The sequence below is a fragment of the Natator depressus genome, chromosome 17, assembly GCF_965152275.1.
Source record: "Natator depressus isolate rNatDep1 chromosome 17, rNatDep2.hap1, whole genome shotgun sequence".
Lineage (NCBI taxonomy): Eukaryota > Metazoa > Chordata > Testudines > Cheloniidae > Natator > Natator depressus.
The window spans coordinates 8,753,717-8,778,719 of record NC_134250.1 but is presented as its reverse complement, the minus strand read 5'-3'; the positions used below and the strand labels follow the sequence as shown (position 1 = coordinate 8,778,719).

General features: G+C 40.1%; 1 protein-coding gene across 15 annotated transcripts in view; it reads left to right on the top strand.

Annotated features, from left to right (window-relative positions):
- Window positions 1-25,003, top strand: part of MSI2 (musashi RNA binding protein 2) — a 382,062-nt gene that overhangs the window by 307,869 nt on the left and 49,190 nt on the right. For 7 of the 15 annotated variants that reach the window (XM_074974414.1, XM_074974412.1, XM_074974405.1 and 4 more), the window contains 2 exons: window positions 7,535-7,609; window positions 12,374-12,421. In XM_074974414.1, the coding sequence (XP_074830515.1) occupies window positions 7,535-7,609; window positions 12,374-12,421 (123 nt within the window). Of the gene's footprint in view, window positions 1-7,534; window positions 7,610-12,373; window positions 12,422-13,590; window positions 13,717-25,003 lie in introns of those variants that run through there. The other 8 variants (XM_074974408.1, XM_074974416.1, XM_074974413.1 and 5 more) reach the window with 2 other exon arrangements.

Here is a 25,003-nt window from a genome sequence, read left to right as displayed (position 1 = left end):
TTGTGTTGGGGAAACTATAATTTGCTTTTATTGATTTGAACATTTGAATTGATTTTAAAAGCAAGGATCTGCGAGCCCGGACGTGTTCAGACTGTTCACATCTCAACAGTGAGTTTTGTTTATCTTGCACTGCCCATCATGCAGGTAAAGACAGAAAACTTCCAGGTGCAGCGCTGCTGATTTGTTGACTGTGTGGACACTTTTGTTGTTTTTTTTTGTTTTGTTTTTGGTGGGAAACTTTAAAATATAGTCTTTCTCTTCCTCCATATTAGACCAAATAAAGTCTTGTGTAGCATAAATGCTGTTTCTTTTTATGAGGCAACTATTTAATGTGGGGGTGGATAAACCCAGCACTAGGGAGACAGGGGTCTGGGAAGAGCTCTGGGCCCAGGAACCCCTGTCCCAGCGGGCCTGCTCAGCATGCTCCAGTTGGAGCAGGGCTTAACAGGTAGGGTGACCTGGTGTATGGTTGTTGACCGGAACACCCAGTCGAAAAGGGACCCTGGCAGCTCCGCGTGCTGCCCCCAGCCCCGAGCACTGGCTCCGCACTAACATTGGCTGGGAACTGGCCAATGGGAGGTGGGGGGGTGGTGTCTGCAAGCGAGAGCAGCACGCAGAGCCGCCTGCACTCCTCCGCCTAGGAGCTGCACCTGCTGCTGGCCGCTTCTGGGGCAGAGCATGGTCTGTGATGCCAGGACAGGCAGGAAGCCTGCCTTAGTACCCCCGCTGCGCCGCTGACCAGGAGCCACCGGAGGTAAGCCCTTGCCCCAACCCCTCACCCTCAAACCCGGAGCCTGCTCCTGCACCCCAAACCCCTCATCCCCGGCCCCATCCCATAGCCCTCACACACCCCCCACACTCCAACCCCCTGCCCCAGCCCAGAGCCCCCTCCCACAACCTGAACCCCTCATCCTCACCCGCAGCCCAGAGCCCTCACCCCCTCCCACACCCCAACCCCCTGCCTCAATCTGAAGACCCCTCCCACATTCCAAATCCCTTGGCCCCACCCCCCCAGCCTGGAGCTCAAGGTCTCGGGGAAGGGGGCAAGGCCTCAGGGAAGCGCTAGGGTGTTCGGTTTTGTGCGATTAGAAAGTTGGCAGCCCTATTAAGAGGAGGCACTGAAGCACAGGCCGGTGGCTGGCAGGAGGAGACAGACCTGTACTCGTGACTAGCGAGGGACTATACCAGGAGGTGGGACCACTACAGGAAGCATGGACTCTTTAGCCCACGATGCAGCTTAGGGCGGGACAGAGCAGTAGGAAGAGACTCACAGGAGGTTGTTAGCTGGATTGTAGGTAGCAAATGCCATTCTTACGATACTCCAGAGGGCCCTGGGTCAGAACCGGTGGAGTGGGTGGGGCCAGATCCCTTACCTCTCCCTGCAGTTGTTGACGTGGACTCTAAGCACGAGGCTGGGGGCTCTCCTGCTCACAGAGTGGAAATGTGCTCTTGTGGCTAGAGCTGAGGACTGAGAGTCAGGAGCCTGGTTAAATGTCCTTTCTCTGAAACCAACTCCCTGTACAATCTTGGGCAAGTCACTTAAGCCAGTGTTTCCCAAACAATGGGTCCCGACCCATCAGTGGAGTGCCGGAAGGTTCTAGATGGGTCTCCACACCTCAGTGGGAATAAAAAAAAAAAAGGCATATTGCAACCAGTAGCCCTCAACTGCTCGCATGCGGGGTGGTGCCAGCCGCTGCAGCAGTCTTCTTGGAGCGCTGCCAGCATGACACCCGGGCCCACTATGTGTTCCCCCCTCAGTGTGCCAAAATGGAGGCTCCTGCTCCTCCTGGCGCCGGGGCCTGGGAAGCAGGATGAACAGACATGAGGCTCACAAGCTGGGAGGGGTAAGAAGCAGGGTGTGGGGTAGGAAGCCAGGGGCTCCCGCGAGTGGGCCGTAAGAGGGCTCCCTCAGGGGCTGAGGGGCTCCCGCGAGTGGGCCGTAAGAGGGCTCCCTCAGGGGCTGAGGGGCTCCCGCGAGTGGGCCGTAAGAGGGCTCCCTCAGGGGCTGAGGGGCTCCTGCGAGTGGGCAGTAAGAGGGCTCCCTCAGGGGCTGAGGGGCTCCTGCGAGTGGGCAGTAAGAGGGCTCCCTCAGGGGCTGAGGGGCTCCTGCGAGTGGGCAGTAAGAGGGCTCCCTCAGGGGCTGAGGGGCTCCTGCGAGTGGGTAGTAAGAGGGCTCCCTCAGGGGCTGAGGAAGGCTCTTGGGGAGGGCTGAGAGTAGGGGCTAATGGGAAGGTAAGATTCTGGCTCCTCCAGGTGTATCTCTCCCAGGCTAATGGACGGTGCCTGAGAGGGAAGAGGTGGGTCAGGCGGGGAGGTGCGGCAGCACGGCTGGGGGATATCACGGCCAGTGCCCCCTGCTTTAAATGGCCCTGACCATGTCGCCATAGCTCCCTCCCACTCCCCTTCCCTGTCAGCCTGACTATAGTGTATACGTAACGGTGGGTCACAAAAAAAGTGAAAATGCAGTTGGTGGGTTGCCTTAGTAAAATGTTTGGGAATCAATGAAGTCGTAATTGCTCATTGCCTCAGCACTGTAAAATAGGAATAATGACACTTCCTTTATCCTGCCCTTTGTCTACTGAGATTGTAAGCTTTTCAGGACAGGGACTCTCTGGCTTTTTGCATTTGTGGTGCACCTAGCACAGTGGGGATCCTAGTTGCGCCCTCTAGGCACTGCTGAAATACAAGTAATAATACTAATGACATGCTGTGTGATCTTGGATAAATCACTCAGCTGCCCTGTGCCTCAGTTTCCCTGTTGGTAAAATGGCTATAATAACTTGTTTACAGAGTATTAACAGTTGAATATTTATCAAGTGCTTTGATATCATCAGAAAAAATGTAATTCTAAGTATAAAAAAAAGTAATATATTTCCCATTTATTTTGTCCTATAAACTGAATGCAAGTTTAATCTCTGTTGGATGATTTTCTATTTAAAGACCACTTGAATTTATTACACAGTGGTATTTGGCTCTGCTGCTGTTTTTCATGTGTTTCCTATAGCTACAATAGGAAATGCTATGCAGTGTAATTGTAATGGCCAGTCAATGTGTATATATTTAAAACAGTGTTCACTGTTCTATCGTGTGGCCTAGGGGAAATGTTTTGGCGGGAATTTGTATGCGTGGAAAAATACAGATTCAGCAACATGGAAATGTTTAATGACTTCATGTCTATTTTGCTGAATTGTTTGTGTTGGAAGAAAAATAATGCCAAAAAAGTGTAAATATTTCAGTTTGACATTTTCTAAATGAAACATCCTAAGTTTCTTGGTTTCTTGAAATGACTTGGTTTTGTAATTTCCTTCTATTTTATTTACAAAAACGCAAAAAAAATTAAAAAAAAAAAACCACTTAACAGTTAAACAAAATGTTTAGTTCAACCGGAAACTTTATATATTTTTTTGGCATTTTCATTGTGCCAAAATTTTGAAAACATTTTGTTTTCCGGTCTAGTGAGTAAAAGCCCAATCTGCACAGGGGGAAATTGGCTGGCTGCATTATCAATAGCACATTAACACCACGCTGGAAAAATTTTTTCCCCCAGTATTTTTTGGAACTGTGAACAAATCACATAACTACATGTGTGGCAGCACCTGTGGCAGAGATAAAGACAAAAACTTCACCGCTAAAGTTTAAGGGTCAGATTCTCAGGTGGCATGTTCCATTGAGCATCTTCCGCCAGCTGAAGTTCTGGCCCTAAGTCAGCATGAATATCGGCAAAGCTTCCATCTGAGCTGTCTAGTTGGGTCAGTAATATAACAACAGACTAGAGACACTTTCCAACTGACCTAAGAGATGGAATATATAAGATCTGCCTTGCCATCTTTGGTTAGGGAGACAGAACTGAGTAAAAGTTGTTTTGTAAAACCATTTTTGATTGCTGATTTAAATTTGCTCTTTCATGGACAGGACAATCTCTCTTCAAGGGAGGTAATCCAGGCAAAACCTTGATTTTGAGTTTAGCAACAAGAGGTAATTACTGTGAGATTGATCATCCGCTAGAAGTACTGAAGCAAATAAATTGCTCAGTGCCCAGTGCAGGATGAGAATGGCGGCTAATGGAAATGGTGGATAGGTCGGCTGGACCATAATTTGGCTTGATGAAGCATCCACATGGGCATGGTGCTAATGTGCTATTGATATGCAGCCAGCCAATTTCCCCCGTGCAGATTGGGCTTTGACTCGTTAGAGCAGAGCTGGGCATCGCAGCAGTAAATGAAGAGGAAAATTGAAGTAATGCTGTATTATAAATTTATGATTTCATCTGCCTGACCTAGAGAATGTTCTGTGATGGAAGATACAGATTAGAACCTCTTTCCAGTCAGCTGTGTATTTTGTCTTTGTTGTTAGAAACGATACAGTCTGCGGGGTGGAGGGGGGGTCACAAGTGTCTCTACAGTTGTATCGCTGGTTGGCTTCAGGTAACCCTTTTTAAGGCTGTTCTGTTAGGGTAAGAGCATCGCTTGCCCAGTAATCCTGCACAAGGGAATAAGGTATGAAGTTCCTTGGGTTTCTGTGTGGAAGGGGAGAATGGGCTTAGTGGGGTTGCTACTATCCTCCTCACATAGGTGGGTGATCAGGGAAAGGAAGTGGTGGTTTCACTCTGAAACTCTGCCCCGCACTATGCCACCAGCACAGCTGAGCTGGCATGGAGGAGAAAGTAATCTGCATGTGGTAAAGACCTTGTGCAGATTACTTCCCTTCAGAGTGAAGAAGGAACCAGATGCTCCAAGTCACAATGTATTCCCTGATCTGCATTCTGGAAAATGCAGATACATGTCACCTCTTACTCAGCGAAGACTATAGGTTACAATCTAGCCCTGAATGATTAGAAAGCAAAATCTCTAGTTCTGTGTGTGGCAAGCCCATTCCCTCCAGTACCCTAAATCAGTTTTTAAGTTGACAAATCATCTCATCTTTTAGAGTCCAAATAAAACTTGCTCTTTAAAAAGAGAATGAGCTCTGGTTGAAGTGACTCTGCAGAATTGAGGTTCACAGTGATGTTAATGGGGCTACTTAGTTTGCAAACAATCAGTTTATCACTATTATTGTTTTTTAAATGGTTTGTAAAGCTTATCTCTGAAAGGTCTGATTTAATGACAGATTTCTAAGGAATCCTGCTGTTGAGCTGTGAAATAAATATTCAGGAGATAACTAATGTAGGTACATATTTATTTAAAGCGCCAATGTCCTGTGTTGTGGTCACATGCCTGTTTTTCTCCTACACCCCTTTAATCCCTTTATCAAAATTCATACAAGCATTTAATTTTCTGGTTTTAAAACATGATTAATAGTAAACTGTATGAAACACAAATTCTATCTGAAATGGAAGGACTTGCTGTGTCAGCAAAATAACTGTAAAGTATATTGGAAATAGTCGCTTTTTAAAGAATAAATAAAAATAGAGGTATGAGACCTTGGAAAAAATTTTCAGTTGTAAACAAACAAACAAAACCAACCATACATATCAATGAGCTTAAAGCCAAATACAATTTCCTTTAATGTCAAGGGAAAAATTCCCATTGACTTCAAAGGGAGTTGCATCAAGACTTTGATGATGAGACAGTGGGTTTGGGGAGAAAGGCAGAAAGCTGAGCACTGCCCAGTAATTGTGGAGAAGACTGTGCAGTGTTCGTTGGCGCTGGAAATATAAATACTCCTATTCTGATAAGACTAGGCAGGCGAAGTTTGAGAACTGTAAGTGATGTTTGAAAAACATGCCAGCTTTGTAGAGGGTAACACAAGGTGGTCACTGTAACTCTTAGTCTTGGTAAATGGAGCACTACTGGAGCCTATGAAAAGGCAGTTAACTTACCGGCCTCGATGCAAATAGAATAAAGCATGGAGAAAGCACATAATCCCTACACAGCTGACAGAATGTGCATCATTTTAGACAAGAGTTTTGATTTCCAGAAGTGAGGCTGTCCAGGACCCTGCTGCCTTCAGAACAAATCCGCATGTTTTAGACTGTCTTTGCTCAAAAACACCATGCTGGGAGGGTGGGTGCGGGTGGGGTTTGAGGGAGATACAAAATAAATGAAGTAGGGTCCTCGCTGTCTGAACAGGAGGAATTTAAGAACATAGATAGAACACTCATGCAGATAAATGGGACAGGACTCAGGACTTCAGTGGGAGTCAGATCTACCCCTTAATCTCTGGTCTTTAAACCCATGGGGCTTTAAATTCTGCCTTGGTTTACTATATGTACGATAGCTGCTACTGAAATTAACAGAGGTGGATGTAATTTAGCCTTTCCTGATCCTCTTCTAGTGTTCACTCCATCTCCATTCAGCATTCCAGGGTCACTCACGCTACCCAGTGCAAGGGGTGGGATTCTCAGGTGCTCCTGTAGACTCTTAAAGAGCCAAAAGCAGCTTTTTCTCTTGAGCATAGATGAACCTACTGTCTTTTTATAATACAGTAGAATTCTTACCTATGATTGCCTATTGGACAAAAAAAAGCCAAATGGCACAGTCTCTGTGCATGACAGCCCTGTCTACGCTAGCAAATTGACTTGTTGCTCTCAGCCATGGCCAACAATGGATTCCACTGAACAAGAGTTCACGTCAGTTTACTTGTTAATGAGAATGTGACCAAACCAGCTTGCTCTAATTCTCAGTGCTGTTACCCAAATCTCCGTCATGCTTTCAGTAATACTGCTTGAAATGGTTTTGTCCTCTTTGCAACACTGTTTTCTTCCACCATCTGCAATGTACCTCTGGGGTTTGTAGCTGTAGATTTTACAGGCTTTTTTTTCTGTGTTGCACAAGCATGTTTTTTTTCCACCATGTTATGTGACTGCTGAAACCTTATGTTAAATTGGACACCATTTGTTGTTCAATATATTTGCTTACACATTTTTATTTACAATAAAGTGTCCTTGAATGGTATTGCCCTAATAAGAAAATAGCAAATACTTTGTTTGATTGTAGCTGTTACAAGTCGCTTCAGGAAAAATTTCTTATCTGTTGAATTTTACTTTCCTGAAAAACTAAAACCTCTTTGACTCTCTAGTTCCTTGGTATTGCTGCCTCTAACTCTTTGATGTGTTAACTGTTGTCCTTCACACTCCTGGGATGAAGAATTACTAGTACCTTAATCTCCAACTGTCAATAACTCTGAAGCAAAGTACATTCATTGTAAGCTCTCCAAATGTCAGAGCAAACCTGTGTTATGTGTTTAGCCTTAGCATTTGGCATTTACTCTTCTAGCTAAAAAGTATGCACAGTCCTTGGACTTCAGATACCAAAGTGAATGTTAATTATATCAGTGACAGATCTCATATGCATAGCAAAAGGAGAAAGTGATCAGGAAGAGTAGCATGTGTCTGCAGATGTTTTATTTTCCTTCAAGATGAAAAACCTTCCTGCAGTTCTGCATGAGAAAAGTAAACTGTGTACTTTCATACCTTGTGTAAAAGTCAAATTTCTTTTTTGCCCATCCAGTGTGTTAATGTTACATTAGATGTAGGAGCAAAGAGTAAAACCTTACTAATCTGCCATTTTCTTTTATTCATATTTCTGCATTCAAGGTTACCCGAATTTTGTTGCAACATATGGCAGAGGATATCCTGGATTTGCCCCAAGTTACAGCTATCAGTTCCCAGGTATGTACATTTCATTTGGAGATTGATTGATTTATTTAAATCCATAGCTGCAAGTTGAGGCAGGAAAATCTGCAGGGAAGCATTTCATGCGATGATAAATTGTGACCATTTTGAAGATACATATATATATATATATCTTCAAATAATATATACATAAGGATATTGCCAAGATTGTTGTTAATATAATGTGTTAATTGGTACTGGTTATTTGAAAACAAAGTTTTTAATTTTAAAAAAATTAACCAGAATGATAATTTAAGAGCTATTGCCATCCCTTTGCTGGGGTTAATTTTTTTTTCCTTTTTCTATGTACATATTCTACAGTAAGCTTATATTTGTTAGGGATGCAGTTCTGGAGTAAAAAGTCCAACGTGAGTGTATTTTATATAGATGTCTCTGGTGACCTTCATAGAGTCGGGTGTCTAATGGTGCTCAATCTAATTCTTTCTTCACGTTTGTTTAGTTCCCTCCACCCCCACCCCCACCCCTTCCCTTTTGTGTGGCTGTCAAAGATTTGCTGCATTTAGTGATTTCTATTCACTGGAAGTTTAATACTGCCACTCATAATTTTTGATCTCCTAAGGTTCTAAAGTGGTAGGCTGGCTTTTAACATAACGCAGCGTGGATTTCATCTGGGGACTTTGAAAAGGCAGTCACTGAAACTAGTTCTCCCTATATTTTGCTTTATGCCAGTGCAGCTTAGAACTTAAATTGGAAATGACAGATGATTTTTTTTTATTTCACCTTAAGAATTCTATGGGAGATTTTAGAAGCAGAGTCATGACTAATACTAATACTGCTAACTAATAGCTAAGGCCTTCCAGGACACCATGGAAAGGAAATCTATGTTGTGTTATACATTAAATTCATTAGCGTGCCATGTCATTTGGGTCACACATGATCAGTTCCACCACCTTGCACTGTTTATTTAATTGCTTAGAAAGAGAATGTTAGAAGCACAACTTTGCTCAGGTTAAGAACATAAGAACGGCAATACTGGGTCAGACCAATGGTCCATCTAGCCCAGTATCCTGTCTTCCAAGCCAGATGCTTCAGCGGGAATGAACAGAACAGGGCAATTTATCGAGTGATCCATCTCCTGTTGTCCAGTCCCAGCTTCTGGCAGTCAGAGGCTTAGGTACACCTTGGCATAGGCTTGCGTCCCCCACCATTTTGGCAAATAGCGATTGGTGGAACTATCCTCCATGAACTTATCTAGTTCTTTTTTTGAACCCAGTTATATTTGTGGCCTTCACAACATCCCCTGGCAACGAGTTCCACAGGTTGACTATGTGTTGCATGAAGAAGTACTTCCTTTTGTTTGTTTTAAATGTGCTGCCTATTAATTTCATTGGGTGACCCCTGGTTCTTGTGTTATGTGAAGGGGTAAATAACACTTCTTTGTTCATTTTCCCCATGCCATTCATGATTATATAGACCTATATCATATCCCCCCATAATTGTCTCTTTTCTAAGCCGACCGGTCCCAGTCTTTTTAATCTTTCATCGTATGTTCCATACCCCTAATCATTTTTGTTGCCCTTCTCTGTCCTTCTTCCAATTCTAATATATCTTTTTTGAGATGGGGCAACCAGAACTGCACGCAGTATTAAGAAACCAAGTTTAACTGTCTCTTTAATGAAAATGCTACAGGTAAAGGACAGGGTTTTTAAGCAAAGAAGAAAACAAAACCCTTATGGAGAAAATCTCTAGAACATAACAGAACGATAACCTTTTTATGTAATGTTCTACCTATGGAATACAACCCTCCTTTAAATTCTACAGATAGGTTTAAATATTTTATAGAAAGGATTAAAATTGTTTATTAAATTCTATAGGACAGAGTAATTTCCATGTAACGCTATCTAGTTCCTTTGGAACCATAGTGGTTTCTATAGAAGTTTTCCATAAAGGGAAATGTTGGTTTTGTTGTTGATTATTTTGACATTTTACAAATGTTGAGACTCTGGTTTCTGTAAGTGTATAAGTGCTTTTAAGAATATCCATTTAAGAAAACTAACCAAAAAAACCCCCTTTGTCTAAGATATTAAGTCTAAAAATTGACCTTCTTTGACCATTTTTCTATACATTTGCTCTTCTGGTAAGAAACACAGAAGGAATCAGATTCCAGATTGAGAACCAGCCTTCATTTCTCATGTCCCAAGCCAGCTGGGGTTGGGAGAGCTTCAAAGGCAGAAAGTTCAGCTCCCTCTTTGGCTCTTGTTAATTTTTGATCCAGCTGGGTGAAAAGGGTGCTGTGGCTGATGTTGCTGTATAGTGATCTCCTCTGGCTAACTGCAGGTATAGTGTTCACTTCCCCTTGCCAGAGGAAGAGTCATTACAGTGTGGGGGATCTTTTAAGAATGCTGCGTGAAGGGGAAAATGCCATCTCGGAAGAGCCTTCAGAAACTTCTCCAGCACCTTGTTTTATAGGTGTTCCTTTAAGCCACAAACTGTACTCTTATTGCTCTGCCGTACGTAACTAAAAAATTGTATAGCAGGGGTGTTAATCGCCCAGCCCATTTGACATATACCGTATATCCAGCCCCCTTGATGAATGTGGATCTGTAGGATTAAAAAACAAATATTCCATTTCTGCCTCTTGCGCTTGTAAATGTAACATGACCCAGCGCATTGCTGTCTTCATTTGAAATAGTTCAATGTGATGGCAACTGCTCCTGTGGCAATGGAGTGCTAATGCTGAAGTACAATGATATCGCGCTGAAGTGCATGTTTACAAACCACATCAATGTTCAATGGCGGGCATAATTTGCACATGCAGTTACTGCTATTATGCATGCAAATTTGGTAAAAGCACACACAAATGGTCAAATAAACAAAGGGCTGTAGTAGCAATTTTCCTAAAGGTGCCCTGCATCACTTTTAACCCAACGGAGTCATGTGGTGAACATAATTGGAACTTTACTAATAGTTTAATTGATATTTATAAGGGTCATATTCTGCTGCTGTTCTTTGTACAAACCTCCCATTGACACCATTGGGAGAACTGCTGTATCGAGGGAAATAGCCCTGGCTAACAGGCCATAATTAAAAATGTTGTCAGCCCTCTTCACAAAATAGGTTTGACCGCTCAGCTGTATGGTATATGTGTCATTTTTACAAGTACTCTTCATATTATTAAAGCCATCCAGATGTGGCACAAAAATGCATACAAGTCCATTTCAACACCTGTTTTGAGCTAATCGCATTTGAATATAAGGTGGTGAGATTTTTTTTTTAAAGTGCGTTTGCACATTGTTTCAGGACTTGGTTTTCAGGTTCTCATGACTTCTTGAATCAGATGGAGCTATATGAAGAAAGGACAGATAATGAAAAATGGTTTTAATAAACTAAATGATTAAAATTGACAGGACTAGCAACTAATTGTAAAGATATCATTTGACTCTAACTATCATATGTGTTTTTATTTAGGGGCCTCTAGCTATTGCTTAGACTTGCACTTCATAAGAAACTGTGTAAATGTATTTATTCCCCACAAACAAATTTTTTAAAATATGTTGTTGTTTTTTAAAAACGCTTACTCCATTTTTCAATGAACTCTACAAATACTTGACTCTTGTGAAGCGCATTTAAGGATCTCAAAGCATCTTATAAATATTAATCTTCACAGCACTCTCTGGAATGTTAGCCCATATGCAATATCGAATATTGGAGTGTCAGACCCCTTTTACAAGTTGGCAGACGGAGGCACAGAATTTAAAGGTGCAGTTGTGCCCTTACGGCACAGCTTATGCTAGGAGGTGGTGCCAAGGTGTAGTGAGTGCCCAGTGGCAGTTCCCAGAATTAGGCACAATATTTTCAGTACTACTTAAGGGGACAGCATGTTCCAAATCTCCTGCCTCTTTGCTAGCCTCTGTGTAAGGGAGGGCAAGGATGGAGATTGTATCCCAGCTGTTGTACAAGGATGCACTGAAAGGACGAGAGCTCCTACATTGTTGTCTTTTCCTTTGTATGGCATTCAGCACAATAAGACGCAGGAGAACGGATTCACAATTTCACTAGACACTACCACTTTAAATGCCACAGCTTCAAGCCAGTACTTGGGGCCATACCTTGCACCTAGGACACCCATTGGAATTGTTGGGAGATTTAGGTGCTCAAGGAGTGCAGTATCATGCCCTCAGTAATGCCAAGTACTTGTATCAATTCTGCATCCTACTAGCTGCTACCACGCAGAGAGGGCAATGAACGATGTGCACACAGCTGTTCTGTCTATAAGACTGCAGTTCCCTGGTAAGGGAGAGGGGAAGGATGCTCTGGTGAGGAAATGCTGTAGGTAGGAGACCAAAGTTCAATATGTTATCTGTATCACCGGAACTTAGAGAGGGGTTTTATATGCAGAGTTCAGAGAATATTGCATGCTAACATATCTTTGTCACGTCTTTCATATAAATGTTGATTAAATTAATGTTACTTTATTGATTTGTCTTAATGTACCTAAGCTGCTTTTGTTGTTCTCTGCATTTTCCTTTCGCATCCTCTCTACAAACCTGAGACTGGAAGCCATTTTTTTCAGGGTTTATTTTTTGAAAATGACCCTTCTCCCTGCTTTCGCAGCAATCAAGGTTTTGAACAGTACAGGCTGTTACAAATGAGCAGAGAAAAGGAAGCTTTTAATAAAACATAAGAAATCAGTACACTTATTAAAAAAAATACTAGAGTATTCAACAGCATAGGCCAAGTTTTCCAAGGTGCCTAAATTGCATTCATAATATTTTCTCATGCATGTTTTTGCACATGCAGAAGCGCCCCTTTGCGTGCATGGAGGTGGGGTTCTGAGCATGGAAACAGGTGAGCATGCAAACTTTGCAGAGCAAAATATGGGCTTGTATACCCTTTAAAAAATAAAAAATTAAAACAACCTACACACCCAAAACATTGCATTATTGTGATTAAAGAGGAACTGTTTGGGTCATTTCTACAAAATACTCTATTTTTTTCTTTCTTTTCTTTTCCTTGAAGGCTTGTCCCAAAACACTACAGTTTGCAATATCTTAGGGTTTTAGGCTGCTACCTATCACAATAGTATAGAAGTAAAAACAGTGTTCTCTGTGGGATTTTACTAAAAAAGACGATCCCCACACTATTTCAGTTTGGCTGCATCTTCTCTTGGGTCATTCTACCAGCAGATCTCATGGCAAGGCTGAATGAAAGAATGAGTTTGTTGTAGCTAAATGCCTTGATATGAGTACATACACTTATCCTTCATTATCTCTTATGTCAGAATGCTACTTTAAATGGTTTGTTATAGAGCAGTCCTGACGTCGCTGCTTATTAGAGTACAGATGTGTCACAGAACCTTAATATAGTGTTCTTCTGATGTCTGTGCTATAATAAGTCAGCTAATTTCAAAGAAATTATAGTGTTCCTTGTATTATAAAAATAAAGTATTGCAAAACTGTGCTATTAACAGTTACCATTTCAAAGAACTGTATTATGGTTGCATCTATTTTAATATCAGCGCCCTTTAGTCCAGTTGCCTTTTCAGGTTATACCACCCATTTTCTTTTTCTTTTCCTTTTTTAAAATGCCAGCAGTCAATATTGTGTTGTAATGTGATATTTACTGTTGTCAAAGCGAAACAATGCTACAAATGTCATGATCCACCTGTTTGCATTTTTGTTTTGGTCATTTGGAAAGAAGGTTCTTTGCTCTCTCACTATTTATCTGTTTGAATGATGCCCCCTCTATCTCCTGTATTATACTTCGATCGAAGTAGGTGACAGCCCTTAGCTTGAAAGGCAGCAGGAAATGTAAATCACTTTGGCAACTGTTCTATCTTCTCTCATCAAGTTTTTTTTTCTCTAGGCTTTAATAGCTTAGTACATAGTCATTTTAAAATTATTATTATTATAATCACTCCCTATCCTGTTTCACTTTTTTTATTTTATTTTTTTTAATTTCTGGGACTTATCTTTTCAGTTTAATCTATTAATTTCTGTTCTTATTTCACTTTGCAGACTATTTGCCGATTTCACAAGACATAATTTTTATCAACTAGTTCTTAAAGATGCATAACAAATTAATCGGGGTTTACTACAGTGCTAATGAGAGAAAGAGACAGACAGAGACAGCCTGGGTGGTCCATGTTTAATATCAATGTCCACTGAAAAAATGCTGCTCTTACTGGCTGGTTTGATTGACTGGACTTATTTTTTTTATTATTATTATTATTATTATTATTATTATTATTATTTTTAAAGGCTCCATATCCTCACTGCTTGAGTTTGCTTTTTCTTATTTTTGTTTCCTCTGCTTTATATGAGTTTTTAATGCCCACACGGAATGTAACTCACAAAGAGAATGGAGGCGGGCGTTAGTTGACGTTATAAAAGCATGACTTCTCACAAACTTTGTAGAAATAATTTATTAAGGAAATGGAAATTATGATGAAGTCCTATAAAAAGCCCCCAAACTGAAATGTTGATGCTTTTTGATATACAGCATATTTAGTATCAGTAAAAGTCATAATTATCATGCAGGAGGGTGGTAACATATAGCTAAGATTATTGGGCAAGCCAGACAACTGAATCTAATTATTCAAAGTATTATGATCATGTATCCATGAAAATTTAATCTGTGAAGTTGGCAATTGCATGATTATTACTTATTTGTTTTTACAGATCTTTCAGTAGTTGAAATTCTAATAACTGAGAGTTCTGTTTTGAAAACAGAAAAGTTTGACTATGGTGATGTCACCCTGAAAGTGTTCATCAAAGTAAGCTGTGGGTGATTAGAGGCTACCAAACACCCCACCCCGCACCTCCAAAACAAACACTAAATCATCCCATTCTTCCACACACAGGAAAAAAATAATAATAAAATAACCACCTTCAAAGCTCTTAGATAGTTCCCTGTCTTGGAATAGGCTATGCTTTCCGAAGTTCAGATGCTGTCGTCACTTTTACCTCCAGGCTTCACTTGCAAACCACTGGCAGAATTAAAGTTCTAGCAAGAACAGCAGGAACTGAGCTGCCAGCATGAGCTGTAGTGCACCTCTTAACCTTTAACCTCTGCACAAATATATGAAGTGTTTTATACGTCTTCCCATTATTGGCTTTGTTTCTAACAGAACTAAGTTCTGAGCTGTGTGGTTGAAAGCACACGTTGCATTTAAATTCTCCTTTTTATTAAAAAAAAAAAAAAAAAGTGCTTCTAACAATTTTATAAGTTTGTGAGAAGTAAATTGCATGCTTACAGTAGAACTGTAATGCATTTTAATGTTTGTTAATCCACTTGTTTAAAATGTCCGTGTCCAAGGCTCTACATACACACCTATGCTGTTCTTTTCATTAAAGATGCTTGATGTAATAATTGGTTAGTTTCCTTTTTATTCTTCTGCTTTTTTAAAATCTGTATGGCTTTTTTATTATTTTGTTTTGGTTTTGCTATGAATTGCTTTGCTTTTGTGAACTTTTCCTAGTGTGCATGATTTGCAAACGTTTCGGCTATTGTCAATTTTCTCATTTTGTAAATAGTTCATCTGTGCTTTTTTTTTTTTAATTACTTTTTTTTCCTGTAAGCAACTGAGGTAGAAAAAAAAACAATAATAAATCGTTTACAATGGACAAGCTGTGTTGCTGCTCTCTTAGCTTGCAGTTTCGTATTTTGGTTTGGATATACCAAATAACCAGTACCAATGACAATTTAATAAAAGAATAAAAAGATCATCACTTGAAGTGTGTGACCCACTGTTTGAAGAACTCACGGAGTGAATATTGCATATTAGATATGTTTACAGCAGAGATGATAAAAAAAAAAGACACATTTATAGTGTTGGTGAAGAATATCTACATGTTAAAGCAGCATTATTCTTATAAAGTCTGATTCTGCACCATTAACTTCAATGGACTTTGTGCCATCGATAGCAGTGGGGTGAGGATCAGATCCATACGCTGTTTGTGAACTCTTTTGCACTAATGAGGAGAGATCTGTTTTTGGAGTGAAACACATTTAAATATTAAAAGAAAATAAATAACAGCCCTGTCATCATTTAAAAAAAGACTACCCTAGGTGGGAGCGCAAGAGTTGCCCTGTGCAGAGCCCTTTGCAGATCAATACCTGTGACTCCTCCTTGGAAGTTTGTAATTGAAATGTGTTTCTTTACCGGAATTATATTTTCCTCAATCATAGTCATGGTGGATTCTCATTGCAGGGTTTTGACTGTTGGAATTATTTCTTGGGGTTTTTAATTATTTTTTTTCAGCACAGTGAAGTGTTTAGATATGGGGAGAGGGGAGAAGCAAATATTTATATGAACTTTTCAGAGAAAAGAAAAATGTATTTACTTATTATTTATATTGCAGTAGTGCCTAGGAGGCCCAATCATGGACCAAGTCCCCATTGTGCTAGGCGCTGTACTACCACAGAACAAAAAGAGGAGTCCCTGCCCCCAAATAGCTGACAATCTAAGATAACTTTTAGGTTTTCCATTATTGACAGTATTTTTAAAAATATGATTTTAAATCTGAAAGTTTAGTTTAATTTCTTCCATGGTAGCTACTCAAAACCACGTTACCTTGAAGCCTACTTAGTCTGTGAGTAACTGGTGTAGAAAAGCAATATTCATATAACCGTAATTATCCCATATGCTTTACAGGTAATATAAAGGGTTACATTGTGGATTTGGGGGTGGGGAGGAGGAGAGTTGGGGGTGTCAGGAAGGGGGTAATTTTTGTAATAATTATATATTTAAAGCTCTGTTTGAGAATTTCAGAGAGGAAGAAGGAGGGCTGAGAAATAGTTAAAATATTTACCAACTTATGATGTGAAAAAAAAAATGCCAAAAACCTGCAAGATTTATTCCCCCCCCCCACGACAGCTCTTCACCCCTCACTCTGTTGTGTGCGCCTCACAAGAAATCCACAGTGGGGACCAGCATTTGATTGAGGAGAAGGGAATATATTTGTAGTCTGAATGCATGGCACAAGATAAACGTTTAGTTTTAGCTAGATATTATAGCTAGATAATGTACTTGTAAAAGAGGGGGAGGGGAGCACCATACACAATTTCTGAGAGTAAATGTTGTTCAACTCTGAGGGCCAGATCATCCGCTGGTGTAAACTAGCCTAACACACCTCAGCTGGTGCAAGTCAGCGTAGTTCCATTGATCTGGTCCTAAATGCATTCTGCTAAAGATGTACATGGCATTTTAAAGACCCAAGAAGAGATTCTCATTTACACTAAGGCCACTCTACACTTCTCTGGCAGCGTAACAGTGCTTTAAAGTGGGAGTAAATTATATTCACACTTGGCCCCCTTACCCTGACAGTGTTGTATGGAGGGGGCTTTAGTCAGGTCCCCAGTAGTTGAGCCATGTTGGAAGCAGTAACAAAGCTTGTCACAGTGTGATATTTTAATGACTGATCTTAATTTTTTTTTTTTTTTTTGTCCAAAAAAAGTAAACCTGTCCTTGGCATTCTGTGATTCAAAGTATTGTGGCTGGGTAAACACAAGTCACGCTAGTAAATTGTTTAAACTTGTTATGGTAAGAAATGCAAAACAAAGTTAGAGCTGTTTCTCACTCTTCCTTCTAGCCCTTCCCATACTGCTTAAACGCTGATCTAATCCTTCCAGCACTGCATGCCTTTGTTCACCTAAAAAATGCTGGTGGCGTCTGCATGGTGTAAAATGGTTTACAAAGAACTTATTAAATCTACCAGAGTAAGCTTAATTATCATTCTTCAAACCTTTCAGTTTTAATTTCCATCAATGAAAGCAAATGGCAGACTGGACTCTTCCCCCACATATACACACACAAATTAATTTGAAAGTTTGCATGTCTTTCATCTAGGATGAGACACTGAAGTGCATGCATGCAGGATACATGTGCTTCCCATGAGCAGGGAACCCTTAAAAATGTAGGAAATAAAGTAAAAAAATTAATATTTCAGTGCACATAAACCACTAACCATGAAATACCCCATTAAGTTCTGCTTACTTGGCCGATTGAGTTTGGTGTTATTTTTGTCACAGGAAAAATTTTTACCTAGGTTTTAACCCCAATGTAAATGCTGTAAGTAGTACTTTCCTTAACCGTACTAGGATCTGTTTTGAATATTATATTTCTAGATAGCCTTGTGGTAATAGGCACTTCCCATTCGGCCTGTCATTCATAAATGCAAATTATATTGTATACACATGCACACACATCCATCTAATAGTCTGTGGAGAAGACAGACAGATGGAAAGCACCACATGAAACAGTTTATCATTCCACTTAATGCACTACTAGATACCATGGTGATGGGTGCAGGTTAAGGAGCTGAGTAGAATTCTTATAACAGGTTAATAAAGAACCAGAAACTGAGCCAGTCACTCAGAAAGGTGCAATCCCCTGACGCCCAGCAGAAGCCCTTTGCATTCTTGGGATGTTTTAGCGCAGAAGAATCTCATTTTCACTTGTACAGGCAAGAGGAATGGTCTGACCTAAAAAATATTACATGGCCAATAAATTGAGGATGGGATTTTCAGAAGCAATCGGTGTTGGTCCAACTTTGCTTCCACTGGGGTCAATGGAAAAACTCCCATTGATTTCAGTGGCAACAGAGTTAGGCCAACACTGAGCACTTCCAAAGTTTCCAGCCCCTGGAAGTTTCTGGTAGGACCCTTTGCCAGCATAATAACTTCCACGTGGTTTTCTGAACCTCCCACATAAGTGCTTGTGAAGGTTTCCCTAAATGTCATGTCTTGATAAAGTTTCAAAATTTACAAATGCTTTATATATGGATGCCTTAAAAGCCACTCGATAGAAAATGTCCCAAAGCAGTAAAGAACCTCTCAAAATCATTGAGTTTGTGAGGGCTGTTAAAACATTCCATGAGGTCAGACCTCCCAGGGGTTGTCTGTCCTCAAGGAATCTATCTCCTGGTTAGGTTCTAACTATTCCACCGATCCATGACCCAGATGTTGAGAATCCTATCAGAGAGAGACAGGGTCATTGCCCTGAAAATGAGCAGTCCCAGGTGGAGGGGAAAAACTAGCCTATCTATTTCGTACTGTAGCTGTGTTGTTTGAATGTGAACTGGCCTCTCTGGGTTTCACAACTTCAGTGCAATAGCAGAGAGCGCTCTTAAATAGTAACTTTGGCTCCTAATAGGCCTCAGCTATAGCAAATGGAAAATTTAATGGGAATAATTATTCACAGGAGCAAAGAGGCATAAAGAAAACACTCATGTATAGCAAAAATCATGGATAACCCTATAGAAAAAGCAATGTAATCAAATTATGCTGATTCTGATATGTCTAAACCCTACCCTCTAAAGTTAGTTGTAATAGACTGAATAGCATGCAAATGCTCATATAAATATTAAAATACAGATTTAAAATGTAACCTCATGTAATAAGCAGAGCCAGTCAAAAATGAGAACTTTTTTTTACAAAAGTGTTCACAAAAATTTGTCCCCTTTTTTGCACTGGACAATTTTGAAATTACAAATTTTTCAATCTGTTCAAGTAATAAGATTTCAAATCGGGCAGTTACATTTTACGTTACCTCCCAGGAAACCTTTTCCAGGACCTATAATATGCAGACCACTCACTGGCACTGTAAAGGTTTAAAGACCAAGCACTAGGACTCTCTAACCTGACCTCCTGTATAGCACAGGCCCCACCATTTCACCCTGCGATTCCTGCAGTGAAGAGAATTATTCTTTTGTAATATGTAAGTGAACTCTGTTGAACCCAGTAATGTGTGGCTGAACTAGATCTTATCTTTTAGAAAGGCATCGATCTCGATTTACAGCCTTCAGATGACAGAGATTTTACCATCTCTTGGTAATCTGGTCAAATGGTTAATTGTCCTCTGTTAAAATGCATCTTATTTTCAATGTGATTTTTGTCTAACTTCAGCTTCCAGTCACTGGCTCTTGTTAGGCCTTTGCTAAATTCAAGAGATGTATACTGGAGCTAATACTGGAGATCTTCCCCTTTGTAGCACGTATACATAGAGTTGGAGAATGTTTTTTTATAAGCTAAATGTTTAAACAAAGAAGCTTGTCTTTTCGGTACCTTTTGAAGCAACTGAAATGAGGTCTGAAGCATTGGTGCCACTTGGCTGCACTTGAAATATATGCTTTAATGCTATTCCCTTCAACCCCTTCCTTGTTCAGTCAACAACAGGTGGCCAGAATTCAGAACTTGCATGCTATAATGGCAAGCCTGAAAGCGGTGACATCCCTCCCCCTACAATGATAGTTTCATTAATCAATTGTGTTTATTAAAAATGTATGATAATGCCTGGCCTCTAGGTTTAAAATGAGAAATGTTTCCATCAAACACATCAGCTTAGTACTGAATGGAATTAGTCTCTCTTAGAACATGATTTAGTTTAAAGTCCCTTTCACCTACGTCGGCTGAAGGCTATAATTCTGTCTGTTTCACTAGTTACTGTTAGGGGTCTCCACATTATAGATCAAGGTAAAGCATTGCATGCTGGGAACTGTAGCATCTATGGACCACATATGGATTAACAAAGCAGTTGGTGGCCATATTACAGAAATCTGTGGGATGTTCATTAAACTGCTGTAGGCCATGAACATTGTAAAAACAGAATGAAAATAAAATAGCAACAAGCTTTAGGTTTCTTTAAAAAAAAATAATTTTTCTTAGAACAAACCATTTGCCTTTAAGAAGCTTGCCAGTTCTGTATGGTGAAATAATTGCAAGGGGTTATTACACTTGAGAAGACACAACAATAATTTGCAGACAAATAAGCAGCTTTGTCTCACTGATGCATAAAGTAATTACTGGACAAAAGTGCATCATTCCCATTTTAAAAGCCATCACCCAAGAGCCGTAAACAGCTGAAAAATGGATCTTTTACAGGACATAAATCGGAAGTGCCAAATTTTAAATTAACTGTATTTGGGTTTTATCATTTTTGTCCAAGTTTCAGAAGAGAAATATTGTTCATAACAACACTCATCTGCAAACACACACATGCTGTGTGAACTCCATTACTAGTGTCTGAGGTTGAGAATTCTCCTACAAAATCTTGCCATATGCCATACATACATTTTACATAGTGGGGGACTGTGCCTTGAACAACATGATGGGCTGTTTAATGAGGTTCCCATTATGCATGATGTGCTTTATCTGAAGTTCACTAATTTCCTGACCTGGTGAAACAGATTTTAATAAGCTTGATATAACGCTGCATTTTAAGACAAAGGGAAACACTTAATGTGGCAGTCACACTAAAGAACTCTGAGCAGACTTGTAGACATTAAAGATGTTAATAGGATTGATCAGAAGCTCAGGAAAAGAATTTTCCATTTCCCTGAAGGCCCGCCTTGTAACTTCTTGTTTGTTCACCTCTATTTGGCATTTTAAAGACTGGGCTGCCCCATTTCTTTAAAAAGTATATTGGTTTTACCTTCAAGATACTGTAAAATTTGCTCAGACATAATTTAGATGATTCTATGTCGGACATTTGCAGACTTTTAGAACTTTGGGTGGAATCTTCATTCAAACTCAAGCAAACTAATTAACACAAAATATTTTGCTGTAAATGCTTTGGTAGAACCCAGATCTTTCATCGCCTTTATGTAAATGTTGATTTCTCTGGGATTTTTTCTTTCTCTCTAAACACTGTATGTTGGGTGTTTTCGTTAAACTTAGATGTGAGGTTTTTTTAAGGGGGAATTGAGAGAAAGATGGTAGAAAAGTTAGGGTTGTAAATATAGGGGGTAGGGGATATTGTCTATTTGGCATAGCCTTCCTCTGCACATGCACACAACTAAACATGACAGTTGCACAGAATACCCCCCAAAACGTTTCATACTGGGATGCTGCGTGGTTTTGTCAGAACCTTTCGAAATTAAACCTAAAGGTCCCACAAAAAGGATAACTGGCTAATGAAAAGAATAATGCAAGAGAGAATCCATTTGGAATGACAGCTGTGAGCCTTTTAAAGCTTTTCTGTGCTGATCAAAGCTACGGCTAACATTGTTTGAAAAGAGGATATCAGTTCTCCCCCTCCACCTTCTTTCCTACCCAACCTATAGCGAATTTTGAATTCTAGATTTCACACTTTTTTTTTTTAAGATCAAGTGAACATGGTCTCTACTTTTTTCTATCTAACTCATGTTTAAAACAGTATATTCTAAGAAGCAAGAAAGAGTTTTTGGTATAAAATCAAGTGTTTTAAATGGTGAAGGGGAATGCATTCAGAATTGGTGCTGTCTCCTCTTCTCCCTCCTGCTTCCCCCCCCCCCCTCCAAAAAAATCTACAGTCACTTCTAGAAATCCCAGTTTGGAAACATTCATGACTTCATGAATGTTCACACAGTGCAGTGTATGTATGTATAAATGCTGCCTACCTGTCCCCATGTTATTATTTAACATTTAAATTGTAATAGCACCTAGAGGTCTCAATCCCCATTGTGCTAGGTGCTGTGCATACAGGAAATCACAGTCCCTGCCTCAAAGAATTTAGAGTCCGAAATACATATTTGTTTGCTAGGCTTAATTCTCTGGGCATGTTTAATGTATCCTCAGTGTTGCTAACTCTTATTATTTTATCAAAAGTCTTGTGATATTTGTTGTTTTTCCTGAAACCCCAGTAATTATTTGAGAGTCTCACCTTTCATATTAAATAAAAGAAATTTCTAGTCTGTGGTGGTAAAGAAAAGCTGATCCAAGTGCAGAACAAACACTCAGAAAACAGTAAACAAATTTAAAAAAAACCCCACACTTTAAAAAAAAACAAAACAAACAAACAACCTCATGATTTTTAAACTAATCTCATGATATTTTTTGAGGCCTGACTCATTATTTTTGAATGTTTGGGGTTGGCAATACCATGTGCTTTTTAATGTTTTAACGTTACCCCCTTTAAAAAGAATGACTCGTGAAAGTAAAGCAAATCCTCAGTTACTTGGTTAAAAATTCCAGTCCTCGTTTTCGGCTGTGCTGACACCCATGACTCTAGCTTAATCTGCAGGGGCTCAGCACCTCTGAAAACCAGACCCAAATCTTCTAATTATTTCTCTGTTCTCTTACCAAGGAAAAGAGGAACATTTGTGGAACTGGGAGACAGGGTTTGTGCTAGAGAGTTTGAGGCCCTAGTCAGAGCATCTATTCCTTCCTTTGTCTAGAAACTGGCTTTTCCAGGGATACTGTAAGGCTAGAGCTGCATTGGAGCCATAGTCCCCAGGACCCTAATACCAAAATCAGTGCTGAGGGATGGCCAGGCTGGAGATGTGACAATAGGCAGTATCTAATGGCTGCTGCTCTCACTCCTAACTATGGATAGGCACTATCCTGGTGGAGATGCCCTTGAAAATTCAGCACCATAGGTGGCTGCCTTGGGACCTAACCCTAACAGCAGCCCTGAATGGAGAAGAGTATGCTGTCCTGTTAGGCCTACCACATCCTTAGAAAAAGGTACTACGGTATCTTATGGTATTTAAGAGCAATAGGATTGTAATCCTTTTATTCTTTAGAGCAGTGGCTCTTAACCTGGGGTGCACCCACCCCTTGGGGGTGCGAGATGCCCTTTTTGGGGGTGCAAGACAGCCAGATTCTTTAAGAAGGTAAATCATCGAAAACACACATTAAGCACAGGCACGTAAGTACAACTACTTTCTTTCATCAAACCTATGTATTTATTAACATGATACATTTTTTTAATGATTACTGTAATATACAAACAAAAAATATACCTAGATTTAAAGAACTAACCTACTTCAGCGATTTTTTATAAGGGGTGCAAGACCATATTTTGAGAACCAAAAAGAGTGCAGGCTGCAGTAAAGGTTAAGAACCACTGCTTTAGAAGGTTCATTCACCAGCGTGTTTTGGCTGCTACTTTCCTGCATCTGTTATCCCCTAGCAATGGAACTATGCCTCACCAGTAGGTCTCCTTTGTAATGAGTTGGTTTATGCTGCTCACTCTCTTTCTTGAGCTCATCTCTCTGAAGTCCTTATGGGGTTTCCCTCTTCTCATTTTCACACATGCCGATGTTACTCTCCCCTGGACTGTACTATTTATTATATTACAGTAGTGCCAAGAGGCCCCAACCCCATTGTGCTGAATGTGGAACAAAGGGACATAAAGAGAAATCTATGGCCAACAAAGTTAAGGACAATATGAAGGTTTTTTTAATATATTAGGAACAAAAAGAATCCTAACCGTGGTCCATTATTAGATGGAAATGGTTGAATTATCAATAATAATGCAGAAAAGGCAGATGTGTTCAATGAATATTAAAGTTCTGTACTGGGGGGTGGGGGGAACGGATGATGTAGTCTCATCATATGGTGATAACACTTTCCATTCTACTCGTATCTCATGAGAATATTAAACAGCAGCTACAAAAGTTAGACATTTTAAAAACAGCAGGTCCAGATAACTTGCATTCAGGAGTTTTAAAAGAGCTGTCTGAGGAACTCACTGTACAGTTATGTTCATTTTCAATAAGCTTTGGAATACTGGGAAAGTTCCAGAAGACTGGAAGAACACTCATGTTGTGCCAGTATTTTAAAAGGATAAATAGGATGATTCGAGTAGTTATAGGCCTGTCAGTTTGACATCAGCTCCGAGCAAGATGATGGAGCTGCTGGTACAGGACTTGATCAATAAAGAATTAAAGGAGGGTAATGTAATTAATGATCAAAACTGCCTAATGGAAAATTAATTGTCAAATTTAATATCTTTTTTTATGAAATTACGAGTTTGGTTGATAAAAATAATAGTTTTGAGGTAACATACTTAGACTTCTGTAAGGCCTTTGACTTGCTACTGCACAACATTTTGATTAAAAAACTAGAATGGTAAACAATTAACATGGTGCACATTAACTGGATTACAGACTGATAGCTCTCAAAATGTAATTGTAAATGGGAAATCATCATCGAGTGGATGTGTTTCTAGTGAGGTCCCTCAGGGACTGGTTTTTGGTCCTGTGTTGTTTAACATTTTTATCAATGACTTGGAAGAAAACATAAAATCATCACTGATAAAGTCTGCAGATGACCCAAAAATTGGGGCAGTGGTTAATAAATGAGGAGGACAGGTCACTGATACAGAGCAATATGGACTGCTTGCTAAACTGAGCACAAACAAAAATCAATATGCATTTTAATACGGCTCAATGTAAATATGTGCACATCTAGGAGCAAAGAACATAGGCCATGCTTACAGAATGTGCTGGGGGAGACTCTCTCCTGGGAAGCAGTGACTCTGAAAAAGAGTCAGCTGTGGCCAAAATGGCTAAGGTGATCCTTGGATGCATACACAGGGGAATGGAGTAAAGGGGTTATTTTACTCCTGTATTGGCACTGGTGCATTCACTGCTGGAATACCATGTCCAGTTCTGGTGCCCACAGTTCAAGAGGGATGTTGAAAAATTGGAGAGGGTTCAAAGAAGA